The sequence below is a fragment of the Phalacrocorax carbo genome, chromosome 1 (genome assembly GCF_963921805.1).
Source record: "Phalacrocorax carbo chromosome 1, bPhaCar2.1, whole genome shotgun sequence".
Lineage (NCBI taxonomy): Eukaryota > Metazoa > Chordata > Aves > Suliformes > Phalacrocoracidae > Phalacrocorax > Phalacrocorax carbo.
The window spans coordinates 126,867,001-126,891,189 of NC_087513.1; the positions used below are offsets into that span (position 1 = coordinate 126,867,001).

The window sequence follows — 24,189 nt, forward strand, 5'->3', positions numbered from 1 at the left end:
GAGGCACTACTTGAAAGATACGAGGGTTAGACTGGAATCTGTTCCATGAATTCAGAGAATTGAGTGGGAAGCAATGTTTGTGGGGCTGGTTGTTGGGTTTTTTGTTGGTTGGTTGTTTTTTTGTGTTTGTTGGGGGGGTTGTTTTTGTTTTGGGTTGTGTTTTTTGGTGTGTGGGTCTTCTGTTTGTTCATTTTGGGTTTTTAAGATAATTCCTTTAAGTTTTGACTAAGAGCTATTTATGAAAGCCTCTTGAGTGAGTCCATCAGAACATTACTCTGTATCTACAAGTCATTGCGTAATTTTTAATGATACTTCATATGTCTTTGACGTGTGTTGTTCAGATTCTGTTTTCTTTAACCTGGTAATTCTTAAGATTTACTCTTTGGAAAGTGATTGATTTTAATGAAAATTTATCAGGAGATTAGAAATCCCAAGTAAACATTAAATGCTTTCAATAACCAAAAAGGTAACCTGTAATTGGTTTTAATTACAAAGAAATTTAAATGATCCACTTAGTTTCATTAATTAATTTTCTATAGATTATGATGTGTGATAATCTCTGGTTGTGGTGAACATAGGGAAAATGTAGACTAATATTATGTTTATATATTCTAGACCAACGCCAAGGCAAGAAGGGAAAAAGAGTCAAAAGCAATGGGGGCAAGGGAAGCCTGTAAGAAAAAATTCCCTCTATACCTCTCTATGCTTGCCACCCGATTAAGAGGCGTTTTGGGAATGAGGTATCCCATAAGTGAAGAGAGTACAAGGAGAGACAGAAATTATTTTTAAAAAGGATGAAAAGGAATTTTCCTCTGTGATAGCACGTATCTCCTGTGCTGATGTTGGCAGGTGATTATTTAAAAAGAGATCATTTAAAGATCGTATATGGAAATCTATGTGATCTTTGTGCCCCAGGGTGTGATATTTCCTTTGCTTTTTATCAACCCTTCTCAGTGTGACAAAAAACGGTGTAGGAGAGATGTAAGATTAATATCCAAGGTTGATCTTAAACTTCATAGATAAGCACAAATTTTTCTTTTGGTTTTTTTTTTTTTTTTTTTTCTTATTTAATATCAATGGTGCTTTAATAAGAAAAAGTAAGGAACAGCCTAAATTCAAAAATGTTTTAAAATTGCTTTAGTATCTTTAGTAACAAAGAAAGCAGTTCAAAGGAAAATGCTGGGGCAGTTGATGATTTAATTAATTAATTATTTATTTTCATAGTCTGGCTATTTTGAGAAGGGCTATGACAGGTATAAGACTAGAAACAAGCCAGCCAATGAACAATAGCAAAATAAATAGTTTCTCTCTCTTGCTGCATCCATTTTCCTAAACACCAGAAACACTTTTAAAATACAGCATGTTTTCTGGTTTTGCAGAGTTTTACAGTAGAAAAAACTGTTCAGGAAAAATGTCTTGCTTAGCAGAGTGAATAACAGCTCTTTGAAGCATTTGCCCCTTTGTGTCAATAGATTTTTAAGAAAGGACAAATTATATGGGCTTATTGCTGTGATCAGAAGATGATTTAGGATGTTCTAGTTATACTATCTGAAGAGACTGTCGCCATTTAGGAAACAGTGTGTGATTCTCATGGGAAGAACAAAACTGTGACCATATCAAGACAGAGACCCTGAGCTGAAATCAGAGGATGGGGGCATTGAGGGTTTTTCTTCTTCTTTCCTGGAAAAGTAAAGAGAATCAAGAGAGAACTGCCTTTGCATGTTTATTTAGCAGCAGCTGTTGCACTTAGTCTCTCTGTATGCACAATTATACCTGGAATTTAAAATAATTTCACTGGTTATTCATATGTAATCAATACGTATAGTGCAGCCAATGCAGAGGTGTCTTTCAAATTATCTGAAGACACTGAGAGTCACCTTCCAGCCAGTAGGTCACATCGCTGAGAAATCTAAGGCAGAGAGAAGTACTGCACATAGAAATATGGAAAGAAATACGTCACTGGTACAAATCCTGTTCATATGCCTGAATTAGCAGGGCAGTACCTGTGTGTTCCCATTGGGTTCTAAGAAAGGTGCTTTTTTTCTTGTTTATTCAAGGACCTTTCCATCAATTAAATGAAATCTTTCCTTCTTTCAGTTCTCCACATCAGCTATCTTCAGTGAGATATTAGCAGTGATAAAGATCAGGCAAAGAGTTCTGGAAAGTTATTGCTGCCATTCTGGAGGTAGCTTTTTCATCAGGTTTGTCCCTTAGTCCTTACAGGAAGGGACTAAAGCACAACATGTCTGAAAAAAACTGAAACCCTGTCTTTCAAGTACAAAATTCTGTACCAGCACACCAAAGCTTTCCTGTTTCCTGAGTCAGAATAATGGTGGAATAAGGGCCTGCGGATGAATGTCAGCTATGTCTGAATGCTGATCTCTGGAGAGGTTCAGATGCCAACACTGTAGCTCTGCATTTAGTTGCACTTTGAGGCTTTCTAATAATTGCAACAGAGAAGTACTTTCAGAGGCAGAATTGCACACAGGTAAGCAATCTCCATTACTCTAGGAGTAACCGAGTAAAGAATGCTTCCCAGCAAGCCAGACCAAACAGTGATAGTAGGACATAAGCATGCCTATATAAAGATCACTTAGAAAATTCAGATCCACATACATGTGCCCATGCTCTACAGGAGAGAAAAGCTAGTGACCTCTATCAGATGGTTGAACCAAAAGGAATATTTAAGCATAAGTATCACTAGAAAAATCCTGTGTCCCTGAGTGAGGTGTCAAGTTGGTTGAGATCCACAAAACCACACGAAAGCAGTACTTAAAATGCTCTATCAACATAGTTTTCCACACTTAATGTGTATCAGTTGTTCCAGAGTTAATCTGCAGATTAATCACTTACTAACATGTATTATTAACTTTAACTAGCACTATAGAATATAGTCTCTAGATTCTGGAAGAAAATTCCTCTAAGCAGCGTTCCCAAAATAAATTAGCATGATTTACTTTGAACTTGCATTTCAAAGTTCTATCAGGAATAGTTATTTTAAGAATTTAATGATAATTTTAAGATTTTAATTTTCTTTTCATATCTGTGACATCTCCTCATGTTCCTAGTTTATCTGAGGTTAAATTATTCTGCCTCTTTGATAGATCAGTCCAAGTTAAAGCAGCTGAACAAGAGTCACCAGTAAGAGCTTAAATTTGTTTAGCAGTAAAATGTTCCTATAAAGCTTTGCAATTGTTCCTTTGTTATGAGGTTATGTTCCTCATGAAAAAGAGCAAACTGCTTCCAGCATTAGCAGGAAGATGTATGTAGTTCAAATTGTCTGTGATTGTTGGCTTCAGAAAAGGGAAAATCGGGAAATATTTTCTTTTTTAAACTTTATGGAATCATAATGGCATCAAGGAGAAAATTCAGTGATATAGAGAGAACCACATGAACTATAGAAGTAAAGGTATTTACTGATACTTTGTCAGCCAGTAGTCCAGGATATTTTATATTGCATCTCAGTATGATAACATTAGATCACCACAGTCTGCAGATGGAAGTGTGGTTTAGTGATCTATTGAACATTAAATGATGCAGAATTTCTCCACTGCTATTGCCCTTAAAGACACACCTGTGGAACATGAATTTGTTAGTTTGTCCACTACAAATATTTTCTGTGCTTACTATGATTCCTTATGTATTATGCATTCTCTCTTAATGCAGTGTAGGGTACATTGGTACAACGCTCTGCACTTACTCTGTTTCCTGTTATCTGAGCATCTCAAACCATATTTAAACACTGACCCCCACAACGTGCCTTGTAACGTGAATAAGCATTACAGTTTCAAATAGACAAATGGATACTCAGAAAATGTGAACGATTAATTCCAAATTATGTAGCAAATACTACAGCTGAAGAAAAGTCTGTTGTTCACACTCATGGAGCCTCTCCAAGCACTGTATTCCTTCTGTTATATGGGTTGGGGATTGTTGAATGAAGAACTTCTGCAATATGTTTAATGACACCATCATTTCCATACCTCAGCACTTTCCCTCACTGTTAGACATCGTAACAATATCTTCAGTTGTATATATTTTGTTGTATATATTTATTTTGTATGTATAAAAATGTATGGTACGGACTCTGACTTTCATCAGGTTTGTCCCTGATAATATGGTACCTTATGAAACTAAAGGCCATACAGATTTCATATAACTTAATTTTCCCCTGCTTGTCTTCCCAAACATCTGTAAACAGCTATGTTTTAAAAATATTAGCTTTAAAACTTCTCAGCATCACAGCAATGTCTTGTAGCAGAGGCTGGTATTTTTTTCTTTTTTTAATGGATTTTTTTAAAAACCCTTAAAAATGTCTTCCTGTGCATATAAATGTTCAGACTTAGACACATTGTGTGACTCACTTCCTCTGACATGCCTCCACTTTCCCTCAACTTGAAGCCTTCAGCTAACACATTCTTAGGAAAGTACCATAATTTCTGTCCTGCGACAAAGCTCATATGACAATTACAGTTGGTCAGTCCACTGTCACTGATGCCACGAGCTCCTGCAAATCAGTCCCCAGACTAGACTGGGGACTATCTTACCTACATTTAATTGTGTAAAATTTAGGCTTTTCTAAAATTAAAATTGCGTAAGGTTTAGGTAATTTACCATTATAGTCAAGAGAAAAAAATATTGACCTTGAATCTGGTTCAACAGATGTGTACAGACAAGAGAGGAGGAATTAAATTCCAGACATGCTTGTCTTCATGTTTTGCAGAGGAGGTGTAATTGTCTAACTTCTGGGTGTCTAGATGAAAAGAAATTGAATCCCACCTCTAGTATTTCTCCCATGAATAAGCAGCTTTTAGTTATACCACTATGTGCATATTTTTATATCACAATAGAACAGAGAATAACAGGATCATTCCATTAAAAACAATTTTTGTTATGATTATCTCTTAGTATTTCAGCAGTATTTTATAGTGTTCCTACTGTGCAGTTTTCCATTTACACCAAAATATATTTCTGCTTACTTCATGGTCTTTTCTTACAGCTTGCACTCAATATGGAGTTAAAAATATTTGATGATACAGACTAAACAGAAAGCATCTTTATTTTGACTTTGTGCAATAATTTCTTGTTCAACATATGTATTTTTGTCTCTCCTATAATTTTGTGAAATTTATGTTATCACATGCTGGCTTAGATAGTCAGTTTTATTCTTCATTTTTAGACTTTATTTTCTCTATTCTAACCTCATAATTTTTAAGTAATTAGAAAGCCAAGTAGAGTGAAACATTGATACATTGCAGAGCTGTTAATGTAGTTGAATGTTTATTGCATCTTAGATATATCAAAATTTAAAATGCGAAGTACTAGGTATTTTCTCGTGGGTGCATTAATATGCTTGTAGAAAAGCAACATATTTCTGTAAGCTGAAAGAATTATCTGCCATGAGATTTGTGTGTATCACAGAATACAAGTGCTGGAAGATTCTGCATAACTACAACTTCATTCTTTACTCAGATCAATATGTTACTCTATTTCTTCACGTAGTCTGGAAGTTTCTCTAAAACATAAATTCTGATTTTGAGTAATAGTTCTAATAGCTCTCCCTTTGAATATATTTTTCATATCTGTGCTTGTGTTCTTTTTTTTTTTATTATAGATTAAAAATGCACTAGGTTTTTACACAACTGCATGAATGTAGCTTTGGGTCCTAATTCTCAGTACCATGCAAAAAGTTAAATATTCATTGTGTATTTGCAGAATACTGTTGTTAGAGCACTGTTATGTATTTGTAGGAATTCAGGTGGGTTGTAGAAAAAAATATGCCTTTAATGTTTTGAAGAACTGCATGTGAAGACAGTGTCGTACCTGATTCTGCAAATGCACTGATATTAGTTCTCGTGTTGTACACTGAAAATTGAATTAGAATAAAGCTGTAAAGCATAACTTCAAATAGAATTGTGCTCTGAAGAACAGGATTAAATATTTTTAGTTTATGTAAGCTTATTCCATTTCCAAGTTCTATCAATGTTATGCTGTTTTTGAGCTAAAAGTGATAAACAGGTCAATACTGTATTTTCCAGACAAAAGATTTTCTGTTTCTCGTCTTTTTTTCTAAGTTTAGACTGATTTAATGTATATTGTTAGTATATTTATATGTGATATCTATGTAATGATTTTTTAGTTTAACAAAAGAACAACAAAATCTTTCACTGCAGTTGTCTGAAATTTGAAGAGTGGACTAACCACAGGCCATGTTTTTGTCCATGCAGAATAAAGTCAGGATAGAGATCATGTTCACTATTCAGAAGCTAAGTGTGTCTCTCTCTCTTCCTAAGAGACCCCTGGGGACACATTCTAATACATGCTAAGTAGTGCCATGATGTGGGGAATTCTTGTAGCTGGCAACAGGTGCATCTGAGATAAAAATCCAGTCCATTCTGAAGTTTCAAAAACTTGGTGGATGATTTTGTAGTGAGGCATTCAACAGCTTTCTCAGTTTTTGAATCAAAGAAAGATCAAAGAATAAATCCATTTTTCACATAATGGTTGGAAAAAGTAAATAAAATATTAAAGGATTAAAAATACAATAGAAATATGGTAGCTATTGTAAGATTTGATTCTTAGGGAGGATTTTTTGGAATCTAGTCATTGTTTGCTTTTTTTGTCGTTGTTGGTTTTTTTGTTGTTTGGTGTGTTTTTTTTTCCTGAAATAATTGTCATTGCCTATACTCTGACTGAATTTTTCTGTTCTTACTATCCACTGCTGCAATTCATTTACATGCTTGTCAAAAAACATGTTAAGTCAGTGCCACTTGGCAAAACTTGTGTTAATTTTTGGTTTCTTTTCTTACTTCAACTAGTATACTAGGTTTTAGGATGATATTACTTATCGAGGAGTACAACCTCTTCATGAGAGCAAACAGGATTTGAAATCAAGATTAGCACTTAGAAATTTCATGGTCTCCTCTGGGAAAGTTATGATAAATTACAACTTGAAAAATTATATCTGCTAAGATCTAGTATCTTAGTCTCTGTCTAAATAACTATAAAACTGGACGGGAAATATATCTAGAAATATCCAGGTCACCACAGATATGTAGACTAAATATAGGTGTGCATCAAACTGCATTAATTCCACTTGAAGTAACATAAATTATCAAATGACTTTACTAAATATTTTCCGAGCTTAAAAAATTACTCGGTTATCATGTTGGTGTTAAACAACTATGCATGCAGTACTAAGTAGCCTTGACAGACCTGTGTTAATGAACAGTATGTCATACTTACCTGCTCGCATTTCTAAATCCTTATTTAGCTCAAGTTCAATGTAAAAAATTGGTGAGAACATGTGACACGTGCACTGTGTATGAGTGCTGATAGAACACAGTTATACTATAATGTTTTTTCCAGCACCAGAATTGCTGGAGCCTTTAGTGTTCTTTCCCAATCTATGATTTAGAACTTCTGCAAGGATAAGATAGCCTTTGTATTTAAAAATTTTATTTTTATCAGGTAACTCACAGAGATCTTTCTTGTAATTTATCACATTCATATTAAAAAAATGCAAAACAAAACACAACACCCACCCCCCACCCCAAACTTTGGTGTTATAGGGCTTAAGATATTGAATGCAATCTCCAAAGGTTTTGTGTCATAAAAACTAATACTTAAATTCATCACACAGTGCAGTGGCCAGGAACTATTTCATGATTTCTAAAAATAAGCAACTTTTCCCACTGTAGTGTGAATGACAACTAAGAAAACTATCTTTGATTAAAACAAATTAGGACGTACTTCTGATATATTATTTTTTTAATTATGCATGTTTCAAGCATAGTGCTTTCAAAGAAGTACTTTTGCTTAATTTTTTACCAGATGAATTCCAGTTACTTCTTCTCAGGAGAAGAGATAAAAAAGGAACCCTACCTGCAAAACATAAAGTGCAAGTTCCGTAACAAATGTACCTGTAAACTTACCTTGATTTGTATATGAAAAATATACAGTATCCCTTTATTATATTTTTATTTAATGATTAAGATTTGTTTTCTTCCTAAGAGTGCTGCATTTAACTATTTGTACTCACGCAGGGTTTGTGAGCGTGAAGCTGCACTGGAATCAGCCCTAAGAATGTTGCAGCAATTCTACCTGGATCTTGAAAAGTTCCTTGCTTGGCTTACAGAAGCTGAAACAACTGCTAATGTCCTGCAGGATGCTACACACAAAGAAAAGATGCTAGACGATGCCAAAACAGTTTGGGAGCTCATGAAACAGTGGCAGGTAAGTCAAGTGTTTCAGTTTAGAGACATGCCAGGTATCCAAAGTGGTGGGTTTTTATTTTCCAGTGTGCAGCTACTCAATGAAACTGAAACTGTTTTGAAAAAAAAGAACTGGTTCTACTACTAACCTTTAAGTGTTGCTTTGGAAATTGTTGCAGGGATCTAATGTCAGATCATGATTCTGTCTGACATCTTTCAATATATAACACATTTGAAAACGTGACTTGAAGTACAGCTTTAAAATGTACCGAAAGGAAACTTTGTTAAATGGGCATTTAGATATTTTTTTTAATCGAATAAAAATGAATTACTCTGCCATGCTATAGTCTTGAATTGAGCACTTGACAGACATGAGAGTATATTAAGCATTGCTGATATTTATAGAAGTTTTATGTAAATTGCATCAAGTTTATTCTATGTAGCTTAACTGAGCTGGTTTCCTCCATTACCTTCAAATACATGAAAAATGTTAATTTGATGTTGGGCTGATTATTATTAACATGCTCTGTTGCAATAATAAAAAGGGATAATTAAAATTTTCATAGTTAATAGCTGGAGAGTTTTCAAACAGTTGTTTTCCTCGGGAAACAAAAAAATCTTAAAGAATGTTATATTCGGTGTTCCAGAGAGCCTTGAGGAGAAAGAAAAACAATTAATTTAGATGGTGCTGTTGAAATATGTTGTTATACTTTGTGCTTTGTTCACTACAGTTACTGAGAAGAATACACATATGTCCGTATGAGGTCTTAAATTTCTTAAATATGAGGTTGGTTGGCTCTTTGGAAGGCAGGGCCCTTTCTTCCAATATTCTTTGATAGTGCAGGACCTTTGTGTTGACAGAAAGTTCAAAACTGGAAATTTCAGGCAGTGAAGGCTCTATGCACTCATTTCTTTATGACAAACATACTGTGAAAAAATTTAGTTGTAAGTGATTATGTTGAGTAAGTACATTGGATGGAAATACTGCTACCTTCTTTTGGCACTATTGTATTAATACATGCTTTTAACTATTTGACCGAGCTGCTGCTAAACTCCATTACATTATACTCTGAAAGTGTCTGGAGACAGATGGGGTTCACCTGTCACAAAGGGGGAAAAGGATTCTGGCTCAGGAGTTAGCAGGCCTCGTTGAGAAGGCTTTAAACTAGATACAAAAGGGGAAGGGGATAAAACCAGGCTTGCTAGGGATGAGCCTGGGGGTGGCACGCCTGTGTTGGAGAAGAGATCAATAGGTCAACTGAAGTGCATTTACACCAATGCACGCAGCATGGGCAATAAACAGGAGGAGCTGGAAGCCATCACGCGTCAGGGAAACTATGATGTGGTCGCCATCATGGAAACATGGTGGGATGACTTGCACAATTGGAGCACTGCAATGGATGGCTACAAGCTCTTTAGAAGGGACATGCAGGGAAGGAGAGGTGGAGGGGTAGCCTTGTATGTTGGAGAGTGTTTTGACTGTCTAGAACTCAATGACGGTAATGATAAGGTTGAGTGCTTATGGGTAAGAGTCAGGCGGAAGGCCAATAAGGGAGACATCCTGGTGGGAGTCTGTTACAGACCACCCAACCAGGATGAGGAGACAGATGAAGTACTCTACAAGCAGTTGGCTGAAGTCTCACAATCTCTAGCCCTAGTTCTCGTGGGAGACTTCAACTTACCAGATATCTGCTGGAAACACAACACAGCAGAGAGAAAGCAGTCTCGGAGGTTCCTGGAGTGTGTGGGAGACAGCTTCCTAACGCAGCTGGTAAGCGAGCCAACCAGGGGAGGTGCCCCGCTGGACCTGCTGTTTACGAACAGAGAAGGCCTGGTGGGTGATGTGGTGGCTGGAGGCTGTCCTGGGCTCAGCGACCATGACGTGATAGTTTTTGATTCTCGGAGAAGTAAGGAAGAGGGTCAGCAAAACCACTACCCTGGACTTCAGAAGGGCAGACTTTGGCTTGTTAAGGAGTCTGGTTAACAGAGTCCCTTGGGAGGCAGTCCTGAAGGGCAGAGGAGTCCAGGAAGGCTGGATGTTATTAAAGAAGGAAGTCTCAAAGGCGCAGGAGCAGGCTGTTCCCATGTGCCGTAAGTCGAGCAGGTGGGGGAGAAGACCAGCTTGGCTGAATAGGGAGCTTTGGCTGGAACTCAAGTAAAAAAAAAGAACTTACTGCCTTTGGAAGAAGGGGCAGGTGACTCAGGAGGACTACAAGGATGTTGTGAGGTTATGCAGGGAAAGATTAGGAAGGCGAAGGCCCAGCTGGAACTTAAACCAGCCGCCGCCATTAAAGATAACAAAAAATGTTTTTATAAATACATCAGTGACAAAAGGAGGGCCAGGGAGAATCTCCCTCCTTTGTTGGATGGGGAAGGTAACCTTGCCAGGAAAGATGAGGAGAAGGCTGAGGTACTTAAAGACTGAGGCAAAGAAAACATTAATAGTCAGACTGGTCATCCTCGAGGTTGTCAGGCCCCTGTGCTGCCAGATGGGGCTAATATGCAGAATGAAGTCCCAGTTGTTGAAGAGGTGGCCATCACCAATCTGCTTCTTCACCTGGATGTTCACAAGTCCATGGGGCCGGATGGGATCCACCCAAGGATACTGAGGGAGCTGGCAGAGGAGCTCGCCAAGCCACTGTCCATCATTTATCAGCAGTCCTGGTCAATCGGGGAGGTCCCAGATGACTGGAAACTAACAAATGTGACACCACTCTACAAGAAGGGTCAGAAGGAGGATCTGGGGAACTACAGGCCTGTCAACCTGTCCTCGGTGCTGGGAAAGGTCATGGAGCAGATCATCTTGAATACCATTATGCAGCACATGCAGGACAACCAGGAGATTGGGCTCAGCCAGCATGGGTTTATGAAAGGGAGGTCCTGCCTGACTAACCTGGTCTCTTTCTATGATAAGGTGACCTGCTTAGTGGACGAGTAGAAGGCGGTGGACGTTGTCTACTTGGACTTTAGTAAGGCCTTTGATGTTGTCTCCCATAGCATTCTCCTGGAGAGGCTGGCTGCTCACAGCTTGGACAAGTGCACTCTGCGCTGGGTTAAAAAGTGGCTGGACGGCCAAGCCCAGAGAGTGGTGGTGAATGGAGTCAATTCCAGCTGGCAGCTGGTCACGAGTGGTGTTCCCCAGGGCTCAGTGTTGGGGCCAGTCCTGTTCAATATCTTCACTGATGATCTGGATGAGGGGATTGAGTGCACCCTCAGTAAGTTTGCAGATGATACCAAGCTGGGTGGAAGTGTTGATGTGCTGGAGGGCAGGAAGGCCCTACAGAGGGACCTGGACAGGCTGGGTCATTGGGCCTGAGCCAACAGTATGAGATTCAACAAGGCCAAGTGCCAGGTCCTGCTCTTGGGTCACAACAACCCCGTGCAACGCTACAGGCTTGGGGAGGAGTGGCTGGAGAGCTGCCGGGAGGAAAAGGACCTGGGGGTGCTGGTTGACAGCCAGCTGAACATGAGCCAGCAGTGTGCTCAGGTGGCCAGGAAGGCCAACAGCATCCTGGCTTGTATCAGGAATAGTGTGGCCATCAGGAGCAGGGAGGTGATCGTGTCCCTGTACTTGGCACTGGTGAGGCCGCACCTCAAATACTGTGTTCAGTTTTGGGCCCCTCACTACAGGAAGGACATCAGGGTGCTGGAGTGTGTCCAGAGAAGGGCAACAAAGTTGGTGAAGGGTCTAGAGAACAAGAGCAGCTGAGGGAGCTGGGGTTGTTTAGTCTGGAGGAGAGGAGGCTGAGGGGAGACCTTCTCGCTCTCTACAACTACCTGAAAGGAGGTTGTAGCGAGGCAGGGGTCGGTCTCTTCTCCCGAGTAACAAGCGATAGGATGAGAGGAAATGGCCTCAAGCTGCACCAGGGGACGTTTAGGTTGGATATTAGGAAAAACTTCTTCACCGAAAGGGTTGTCAAATATTGGAACAAGCTGCCCATGGAGGTGGTGGAGTCTCCATCCCTGGAGGTATTTAAAAGAAGGGTAGACGTGGTGCTTGAGGATATGGTTTCATGGTGGACTTGGCAGTGATAGGTTAGCAGTTGGACTCAATGATCTTAAGGGTCTTTTCCAACCTTAACTATTCTATGATTCTATGAAACCTACAGTTGATGCACTGGACAAAAGTGAAGTCTGAACCACATTTTAAATAGTGATCTGTCTTTTATGATAATTTGATTTGAGGGTAATATACCTTAAGTCTTCATGTGTTTTTTAACTTAGTCGCATGATCCTGGAGAGCAGATTATAATGGAAGATAGTTCTAAACCAAGTGGTTAATTTTCACTATAGGCTACTTTTTCATATTCTCTAGATTAGGTTTTTGGCTGTAATGGTGCTAAAAATATTGAATTATCAAATATTAGCAGAAGTTTGTTTTTTATGTGATCGTTGAAAAATGGATTGTCAAAATAAAGATACCTAAAAATTTAGGTCAAATGCTTCATTTTTAACTGTAATGGAGTTTTGTAGACCTGGTTACCTTTTCAGCTAGTATCTTGGGTTTTTTTAATTTCCACGTAAGAACCATCCAGGCTGTAGATGAAAGGAAAACTAAATGCATACAAGTCCTTTTCTCTGTAAATAACTAATGAAGTACATAAAAATCTATCACGTGAACAATTGCATTGAACTGTAAGCTTTCTTCTAAAGATTTTTCTACACTTCAATTGAGAGGTAAGATTAAATTTTCAATTCTTCTTTCCAGGTTTTTGGTATTTAAATACCAGGTCTTCTAAAGCAGGAAGGGTAAAAATGGTTGTAAAGTTTGTTTGTTTCACTTCAGAAAAGCTGGCATTGTTCTATTCACTAATTATGGCTATCCAAAAGAACTTATTCTTACATCTTAAGAAGAGACATTAGTATGTACAGGCAAAAAAAAGTGGTTGTATGAGTCTTTTGGGAGCAAAAGACATAACATACCTGTCCACCAACAGCACAATAATTTTAGACTTTAGTTAGAGTTGGTGATTGTAGGAGGATATACTTTGATAGTGTGGTTTGTTGTGGGCTTTCTTCATTTGAATCTGCATGTTGATCTGTCTCTGTGTAGATTGACTTGGTTTTCTTCCTTGACCTATTATGGTTTGTGTCAGCGTCTCTACGCCATTTTTAAGCCTTGAAAAGATCTCATAATATAACAAGCACAAGTGACTTTTCACATGCCCTTCTCCTGAAGGCAGTCTGATGGATAACTTTCTAAAAGCTGGTAAAACCATCATTTTGTGGTGTTTTGTTTTTTGTTTTTGGGATTTTTTTTATCTTCCTCTAGAAGAAAAGGTCCTTATTTCTAATGGAATAAGGAAAGTTTTGTTTAAGTAAACAGAATGGGGCTTTTTTTTAGAAATCATAATTGGGAAAGACCATTTCTTTTTCTGTACTACTTAAAGAACTACTGTAAAGTGGCAATTCAAGATTTGCATCACCTTCCATTTAATTAAATTATTGCTGATTTGAGACATAGTCGTTAGCTGCAATTAATTTAAAAGGATGTATCTTTTTACTAGTGTGTGTTCTTAGTAATTATAGTATCATTTTTAGTCAGTTCTCTTATTAGAATAGGGATTTCAGCAATAACAAATGTTTAGGTTCAGGAAAGCTAGCTGTAAATTATTTGAACCAAGCAGTGCATTTGTTTACCCAGTAATACAATATGTTAACGTGTGTGGAGCTGTTGTAGTGACAGAAGGTTTTTCTGGAGACTTTGCATTATTCTCAAATGATAAATGGTGCTTTTGTAGTAATTCACCATTACTGGAGGGACACCTGTGCAGATGAAAACACAAACTTACATAAACTTCTGTTTCTCCACTAGGACCTGATAAATTTTTCTGATGATTTGTATGTGAGTTTCATATAAAGTGAATGGACAACGCAAGTAAAAGTCAGCTGGAAACAAAGTATGGGAATAAATTAGTGGAGGCTTTGGCTACAGGTACACTAGCAAGTTAAAGTATGTTCTTGATCCTCCTCTAGCATTGAGGCCAGCTATAAGCAAAAAGCCACATCCATGCTTATGAACTGTTCTGCAGTTCATGAAGTCAAATATGCTATGGTTCTTTTATATAAAGCTTTTCGTTAAAAAAATAATTTGAATGACATAAGGAAATTATTAAAAAGCAAAAAAGAGTAAATTTATATAGTAGTCTGAGAATGCTTAGCTGTAAAATTCATTCATTAAGATCGGTAATATTTGCAATAGTCATAACACAGTGCTCCATATCAATAGTCTTCATTGTAAAAGCTTTCTGTCAAAACAGGTACATTTTCCTGGTAGTGGTGCACATATTGCCTATCTTTGTTGATACAAAACTGGATAATGGAGCAAATATTGAGGACTTTTACTTTTTAAAGCACAATTCATCAATAAAACAATTTTATTGATGTCAGCTGAATGGTCAGGAAGTAGAGTATGGCTTTTTATCTGTTCCTCATTTACTGCTGCATTGATTCTTCCAGTCTTCACACCCTGCTTGTAAGAGTTCCCTCTCACAATTCACTTTGATGCATAAAGATGAAACGTAAGAACCTGACAAAAGTGTGGCCGTTTGCACACACCTTATGCATGTATATAAAAGATTCAAACAAAAAGGACCTTTTATAAGTCACTCAACTCTCAGAAATATTCATTCCTGTACTTTATGGAAAGGGGTTATTGCTCACTAATCTGTATCATCAGGCCCATAAACCATAAATAGTGGTAAGCCTTTTTTTCCTTTGTACTGTGGGCCAGAAACGCACTTACCCTATAAAACACATCAGGCAAGGACTTGTATCCCAAGCAACTTGCTATGTAAATTGTATAAAAACAGGTACATTCAAATGCAGTCTAGTCCTTACTATGTTTTGTATCATCCAGTATATGTAGTATAACCACAAGCCCTGCCCCAGCATAGAAATATCCTAAATGCTTTCAGCCAGGATTGCAGTTTTCCAATTTACTTTTTTCTTTCCACATGAAGCCCTTTTTTTTTTTTTCTGTCATCAGCCAGGCTGAATCCTGATCCTAGGAGGTAAAACAAAATGGAAGTTTCTGATTAAAGATCATTGTCTCTTGAGTCTTTTGAAAGACAATTCGACTACCTAGTTTTATAGAGTTCCTAGAAGTTATGGTTAAATATGACATATGGACTTAGATCTGCAGCCTCTGTCTTGTTCTTCATGCAGTTGCATGGACTTGGATAATGTGAAAATAGTCATTTGGAGTCCTGAATGTTTCGATTTTGGTTTAGTCTGCTATTTTTAGGTAATAGGTATAAAACAGTGTTTTGATAAAGAAATCTCTACACAAGTAATGAAAAACCTAAATTTCTGAGTTTAGTAGTAGCTTTATCTCCTTGTCACCAAAAAACGTTTTTCTCTCCTTTAGTGATCTAGCATTTTCCCACTTTACACTCTCCAGCTTTAATTCATTTTTTCAAAGAAAATAAAGACTAAGAAAATAATGTCTTGCTGTGCAGAAACTGTTTTATATAGCAGAGTTGCTTGTCTAGGAAGATCTCACATTTTTAGGTGCTTCTTTTGCTTTTCATGCTCAGAAACCATTAGCTCAAATGTTACTAATAAAGATAAATCTTCCCCTAGTACTTAGCAGTTCATTCAGTAGCATAAGGAGAAGGGTGAGACTTCTATAACTGCATTTTCTAATTACCTGATGATGTAATTATATTAAACTGTTGCTTTATAAACATGCTCTTTGTTTGTATAAGCATGTATTTGCATGCATGATTTGTCTGAACTGACAGCAATGTAATAGTTGGTGATTCACAGAGTTAGAATACTTTCTGGAGAATTTTCGAGGATACAAATCAGTTACTCCAAGGAGTTGGGTAATTACGTGCTGCTTTTTATTGTCTAGTTGAAATACATCATGTGTCCCCATGAGGTCTGATTTGATAAGTAACCATATGAGGGAGGTGAAAGTAATTAATTTTACTTTCTGCTTTTGTAATTCTAGTGATAGGAACTCTCAGCTGTGTTAATTGCTCCTCTGGTTTGTCTTTTTAGCAATAATTGTATGTGACATTTTATACAGCTTATATAATATTAGATATAATTTTGAAGCTAGTGTAGATTTATTCTGTTAATATTAAATGATTGCATTCATAAAATAACCCTGTAGATTAATCGGGGGGTGAGGTGGGGGTGGGGGCAGGGCCAGGGGGGTCCACTGAAATTTGACAGAAAATATGCATGTGACAGTTAAATAATAACTGGAGAATGCTTCTATACTATATACACAGGCTACCAAATGTATCTGAAATAATATAAGATGACTGATAAGTTATTGGTAGTGCAGACAACTAGAAGTATGACAGCATATGATAAATGAAGCAAAGTTAATAACTTTGGCATGAAATACATAGCAAATTTATTATTATTACCACCTTCATGCTCACTTAGCCTATAACCTGGAGTAGTTTTCCAGTAGATGCTGGAGTTCTGCTGCTAATAGTATGAAAAATATGCAGTGCCTTAAGTTATACCTAAGAATGTATAGTATGGGCAATACCCATATTTTTAACAGTGTTGTTTTCATCTAAAACAAGGGACATGAACAGCAGTCAAGCCCCCTCCTGTCTCTTCTATTCTGATCAATACTTCAAAGGTGCTCACTTTTTTTTAAGGTGTCCAAGCAGTTTTTTTTCAATAGTAGGAAGTTGAGGTAGATACCTGTTCCTGACTATTCTTGGTTATTTAGCAGTACAGGTTCTTTGAGAGGATAACATTCTTTCCAACTTTATTTCAAGCACAATTTAAGTATAATTGCCCAGCATAGTTAATTTTGTGACATAATGTATCGGTTAGATAGCAAACCTGACTAACAGGGAAGAGAGAGTATCTGTAACATCCTTGCACAGTTTAATTGACTTTAATAAAAAAATATTTTAAAATAAATAATTTTAAAGTTCTTCCAATCTCTGTTATGCAGCACTTTTGCACTCATTTCTGCTTGAAATTGTTCTCTGAAAGCTTTAAAAATAAAATACAATCTTCTTCCCTTGCCTAACTTTAAACAAAGTTTGATCCTCCAGATTTGCCTTTTACACTAACTTGTTACTAATACAATAGTCTGTTCCATAGTACTTGAACTGTCAGAGCCATCTTACTCCATTAAGTAATAGAAGAGAAATTCCTTCTGTTGAAACTTAGATTTTGGTCTATTACAGCCTAATCTGAGACAGGGCAAGATATTAACTCAGAGTGAAAAGATACCATATGGATTTTGTGAAATATTGGATAATATTAATTTGAAAACACCTGGTCAAGAATTTTTCAGAATTGTGATTGGTGGCCATGAGGGAGGGCAATAATGTTTATCTGCTGTTAAGAAGTGCCAGACTAACCCAGCAAAACCTCTGTGAACCTACACTTGCAGCTTTGGCAGTCCCTCATAGCCAGTGGCTGTGTTGTCATTATGGCACTCATTTGCAACTGTTCCAGTTGAGACCAAATGCTTGAATCTAAATGTTTTCTATCAGAGCTAAGTGCCTGCTCATCCAGCTAATACTAGGAAAAGTTTATCTTAATCTTCCTTGGACTGATTAATTTTATCCTTAAAATCTAATCTGGCAAATCTGTGGCAAAAGCAGCCAACAGCCAACAGTACCCTAGCGTGCATTAGGCAAAGCGTCGCCAACAGGTCGAGGGTGGTGACCCTCCCCCTGTGCTCAGCACTGGTGAGACTCATCTGGAGTGCTGGGTCCAGGGCTGGGCTGCTCAGTACAAGAGACATGGACTTACTGGAGCAAGTCCAGCAAAGGGCAACAAAGATGATTAATGGTTTGGAGCATCTTTCATATGAGGAGAGGCGGGAGAGCTGGCACTGTTTAGCCTGGAGAAGAGAAGGTCCGGTGCGATATTATCCAGGTATGTAAATACCTGACAGGGAATGTGTAATGAACACAGAGCCAGGCTCTTCTCAGTAGGCATAAACTACAACACAGGAGGTTCCAGGTTAGCCTAATTTAAACAAACAAACAAAAAGCAACAACAAAAAAACCCGACAACAACAAAAACTGTGAGGATGGTCAAATCACAAAGCAGGCTTTACAGAGAGGTTGTGGCACCACCATTACTGGACATCTTCAAACCTTGGCTGGACATGCCCTGGTCTGAGCAGGGGGGTTGGATCAGATTATTTCCAGAGGTACCTTCCTGCCTTGACTGTTCTGTGATTTTTCTGATCTCTGATCTAATCACATGATCACTGGTCATATAATCAGTCACTCTGTAGCCTAACTAATTTTTACTTAAACATACAAGTGGAAAAGCTTTAGTATGAGAAAGTAAGAAACCAAAAACTTTCTTGCTATTTCATGAGAAAGTTTCATAAGCATCTCCCAGGAGTTCCTGAGTAATGTGTTTGAGTGAGTGAGGATGAAAAGTAGTTAGTAAAAAGAAAAAGATTAAGTGAAGGAACCACAGGGAATAAAAATAATTATATATTTTTAAATTGCTTTTGTTAGTGAAAACTGATGGGGAGATTGAAAGGTGAAAGCTAGAGGTAAGCGATGAAAGTAGTACAAGTGTTTTTCAGAGTACCATAAATTAAAATTGGGGTTTCTTTCCTTATGCACAGAATTGAAGCCTGCAGCTTTTGGCCTCCAAGTGTTTTTTCTCTTAACCATTACTCTTACACCTAAAATAAAGATTTCCTCAAAAGTTATCATCCAGGCATTTTTGGTGATTTGCGTAAAGGCATTATTTTTTTTTTGATTGGGACTTAGCTTGGTAGTGTATTATCAGATTGCTGTTGCGCAAAGAGTGGGAACTGTTAGCACAGTTCTGGTTTGAGACCTCCTACAGGCTACAGTCCTCCTGAGTAGCTCTATTCACACTGAGTTCCTAGTTCGCTGGTAATATTATATATTTTGGTAAAGAATAGAGTTTTGTGTTAACACCTGTATTTTTAATTGAATGTATTGGATGGAGGGGAAAGAAGTACTTTACAACATAAAAAGGTAGCTTCTGGTAACTCTGACAACATATCAGTGTATAATGCATATAAATGTGCCTGAAAAGCAGGACAAAGATGGTATCTATGTTCACTTGGGTTCTGTGGTGTATTTTTTATTTTTATTTTATGAACCATAGGTAGATGTGGTAGATGCAATAATCCAGGAACTCAAAGGGCCAACGACACTTTTTAACATAGGTTAATGTCATACCACTCGGCTGCATTATGATTAATGTGAGGCTATAGAAGGCACAAACACAAGGACATTGTTAGTTCAAAGAGTATATACAGCCCTATAAAAATGGGTGAAACTGGTGAAATCAATGAGACTTCATATACACATAGATATGAATGTATATTTGTGTTTGAAGCTTTAAGTTCTAGAAGACATGCAAAGGAGTAACCCTTTCAAATGCATTCTAAGGATCAAGTCTGAAAATAAATTCAGTTATGTTGGTTTATTTATGGTTTTTTTATTATAGTTTGTCATCTGGATTAGGCTTGCTGGTTTGTGGTTTATTTTTTCCTTCTCAGAGAAGTAACAGTTTTATTTAAAAAACCTCTTTAACAGCCCAGCATGTGGTCAAGCAGTATCTCATAATATTGATATACTAGTATTCCTGCTATCTTTTGAGTCTGTTGTTTTGCTCCATTTAAATAACAATGACAATTTCAGTGTCACTTCCACATGATGATGCGCTTTGATGTAGGTAAGGGTATGAAAAAGAGGAACAGGGAGGCTTTCAGTGTAGGGAGGAATGACCCAGAAAGAAGAGAAAAAGAGCTGGAAAACGGAGCAGCTATGTAGACTCAAGTTACTGTATAGTGCTACACTGCTGGGAAGCTGAACACTTTTCCAGGGAAGTTTAGATGGCGATTCTCACTGGGGAAGGCAATGCCACTGCTGTTCCTAGCTGTATATCAAAGAGAAGTGGTCAGGAGATCAGCAGTAAAACAGATGCATAGATGTTGCTACTTTTTGCCAAAAATTTTGTTTTAATTAGCTTAGCTTGGATGATCTTTATCATAAAAACAGAAAATGTATTGATGCTGCAGCTTACCTAGGAGTGGACACATTAATGATCTATTCGGCTTCTGCCATTCCTGTTTCTGAACTTAGAATAAAACCCTAATCAATGGAAACTTTATTTTAGAAGGTAAAAGGCTTATTTTATTAAGTGATCTAGTACTTAGTTACTAGATTGAGATGTAAGTGTTCTTAAACTTATTCCTAGGAAAATAAACAGCTCTCAATTGTCAGAAATCTCACAAATAAAATGGGTGTTTGCGAACAAGAAGAAAGATAAATTTCTTCCTTCAATTCCTCATTTGCATATGTTCTTATAATCAAAGTAGAAGAAAAATCCCATTTGTCAAGTGTGCTAAATAACACAGTATATGGTCACTTGGTTGACTTACATTTTTCCTCTTTAAAAGTTTGAGCACACCAGAAGGATGGCCCTATTGTCACTGACAGATCAGCATTTAAACCCTACCAGACTGAAACACAGATTTTTCAAACACAGATAGGAAAAGCTTTTGTAGCATTAAATGTGAGGTTGTGTTGTATTAAGTAAGATTATTAGAGGAGAGCATGGAAAATCACAAATAGAAATGGGATAGAATGGATCAGATGATTTGCCGTGATTCCTGAATAGGTTTCACTTCCAACATTTTCTCCTGACCTTTCATTTCTTTAGGATGTCTCATCCCTGTTTGAGTAGGCTTTTAGAAAACAGGATCTCCCACATGCAAAGAAGTAGATGGATGGGTACTCTCATAGTCTCACTAAGCGCATGCCATGTTTCACTGTAGCTCATTAACTTGACAGAAGTGAGATTGAGTAGTGACCAAAACTGATGATTTCTGCCATTTGATCTTCCCGCGATCATCAGTGTTTACTGGTACAGTCTGTCTGCCATTTAGTTCTTTAATTTCCTTTGTATTGTTAATAGCAGATTTATTTGAAAGGTAAATAATCAATAAAAACTGTTTTCAAAAACCCAATGGTAGCTTTTAATATATTCTTCTGATGAGCTTGAAAAGGTGTCTGTGCCTTTTGCAATTATAACTCATACCAGACTATTCAAAACACACAGCTGAAGTGCACATAGTTTTTTGTTCGTGAGACCAGATGTTATTTTCCCAAGGCAGGTAAAAAGAAAAATGTTTGTCTTGTGATTATTAACATTAGTATATATATAAAAAAAAAAAAGATAAATTATATAGTGCATAACTGAGGAAATGTCTTAATTTTGGCTTAGGGCAGATATCTTCCTGAATATGTAAGAAGGCAATGACCTACAAAGAATACAAATAAGGAATAAAATAAAATTACAAATGCTTTTCAGGGACAAGTTCTACTTGCTTTGTGAAAAGTTTTTAGACTGTATTGAGAAAAATAGTTGTCTTCTAAGAAACGCTGCAAACTTTTCCTTTTTATGAGCATATAGCTGCCATAGCACAAGTTTTCTGCATGTGAATTTACACGTTTTCACAATACTAGTCATTCTGTATTATGTCCTGTGCAGCAGTTATATACCGTACCATAGCAAATCCCACTACCTAAACTGACAGACAGCATGTTTGACAAGAATATCTTTGTCTATATCATTACCAAGTAAGTACCCATTTCATTTTCTGTGAAAAGTTTAGACTTTCTTTCAACTGCTGACAAGAAGTTGAATCTCTTCTGTCAGTACAAGGTTCCATATGTGTATTTATCCTTTGATAAATTGATTTTTAATTTTTCATTTGAATCATTTATTTTGATTGGATACAATTTTATTTTGCTTGTTTCTCTTGGGTGCCTGGTTCCAGTTTATTGATGGTCACCACAGAAACTGCCATTTAACCCACATATGAAATGAAAGAATTTTATTCTTTTTTTTACTGGAGTGACTGGTAGTACAGAAGTATTATCTCAGCCTGTTTTGTAATGATTCCTGTGGGTTCATCCCCTGCTATCACTGAAAAGAATAGCAAGTTTTTGGAGGAGAACCTTTGTTCTTCTTTGTGGCAGTGCTGTAATTATATTATGAGATTCTAAACTGGTGTTCAGGATTTTCCTTTTGGGTAAAATGCATGTTATTTGGGAATTCTGGAAAGTCAGCTTTAAATTATGGTTACTTATCATAGTTTTGCTACATTTTGTTTCGTCTCAGTAAAGTTAGCTAGATTTGGGCTTATCTTCTCTGGAATTGTTAGTATAATAATTGCACTTTCAGAGGTTGAATATTGTAACAAAAATATATAACTACTTAAATGTGCATTAGTACTCTTTCTAGGGTTTATCATTTCTATTTTTGTGTTGTCAATGCTCTTATTTTATGTATACTTTTGTGTGGGAATCATCTGATGTTATGATATCTACCCAGTACACTAAAATAGCAGTATTGTGCTTCTTACCATGAGATTGAAAGAGCCTGTGACACTGGAAATCAGATGTAGGTTCACATAAATTCTATTATATAGGCTCTTCTGTCAATATATATTACATTTTAATATATATTCTATTACCCTTCATAACTATTCTCATCTGGTTTTAGGATTATACCGTTTCAGATAACCTGTTCACCTTGTGGGCTATATATTTTTTCCAAATAACCTTGTCATCTGTGGATTTTCTTTAGGTGAAGTTGGGAGGATGTGTCCTTAAAGATTGTTACAAGCAGCCACAAGGTCTGCTCTTTGCATCCAGGTATCAGTTATTACCTACTGAGTAACCAGGTGATAGCAACAGAATAATGTCATCTCTTCAGTGTTTTGTCTGTCTTTACATTTTTTTAGAGGCCATGTAACCAGACTGTTGTGTACCTGCCACCTGTCTTTACTGGAATACTGTAGGAGATATAGTTGAAAAGTCACCTTCTGACACCTATTTGTGTAAGCGTGAGGTAATGGTTTGAGCTGCCACTAAGATCGGCAGAGTCAGTAGAACCTAGAAAGCTATTTGGCTGGCTGAATGTAGTTACCCCATTGTCTTCATCTCACTAGCAATGCAACAGCAGATCATATTTGTACCTCCTCACACCACGAAGTGTCCAAGAGGTGTTTCTGAACCTATGATAGTGCAGGAGTTTGTGCCACCCAGCTCAGGTTGGTCGCAATACCTGTTCTTCCTAGTTCTGAATAGACAACAGTAAAAGAGAAGGGCTTCCAGAGCGCATTTTAGGCCAGCTGAGCTGGGGCTATTTGCCTTCTGGAGAAGCATGTGTCCCTCCTCTGATTTAAAGAGAATGTAGGAGGAGGAGGTAAATAACCAACTGACTACAATAGGTGCCTAAACTTGGTGTGATTATATATAAATATTTGTGCGCTCTTTCTCTCTGTCTCTGTGTAGTGTAAAGGTTAATGGTGTTTATCTTTTTTCTTCTTCTTCTTGGTTTGATTACTTATTACATAAAACAGGTTAGAGTTTGTAGTTTCAGGTAGGTCCTACCACTCAGTATACTTCTAAATTTTGCAAATCTTTATGAGGCAATAGAAGAGAACCAAAATATAAACTCAGACTGCTGACACCACTTCCCCCCAAATGATGACCACAAATTTAGTCATAGGTAACTATGAAGGTATGTGAAGATACACCTAGAAAGTTTCTTCTGCCAGATCACTCCAGATTTTAAGCAGTATCTTCTGCGGACCCACCTGTCCACATGAATGTCCCATAAGTGTTGAGGCAGTGATATTTGTTTGGTTTTTCTCTGCCTTGCTGAGAAACGTTCTGGTTTGTCTTACCTCTTTGTTGCCACCAGGTGGGAAAGGTGTTAATGCTGTCTGTTCTTCATGTGTTTCTTTTCCATAGAAAATTTCCTTGAAACAGAATATTTGTTTGCCTAGGGAACGGATTTTGGCTCCTTTACGCCACTTCTCGGGCTGGTGTCTTTCTCACTATTGCAGAAAAAGCTTTTCACTGCTTTAATTTGACTGTTCTAGTTGTCAGGACCTCTGAAAGGGCACAGCTATGGACCTATTCCATGGCTACCATAATCAGTCAGATTTTTGCCCATGATTTCT

At 37.3% G+C, this 24,189-nt stretch overlaps 1 protein-coding gene across 8 annotated transcripts in view; it reads left to right on the forward strand.

Moving 5' to 3' along the window:
- Positions 1-24,189, forward strand: part of DMD (dystrophin) — a 1,139,896-nt gene that overhangs the window by 871,906 nt on the left and 243,801 nt on the right. For all 8 annotated transcript variants that reach the window (XM_064473561.1, XM_064473589.1, XM_064473531.1 and 5 more), the window contains one exon: positions 8,046-8,235. In XM_064473561.1, coding sequence (XP_064329631.1) covers positions 8,046-8,235 — 190 coding nt within the window. The remainder of the gene's footprint in view (positions 1-8,045; positions 8,236-24,189) is intronic.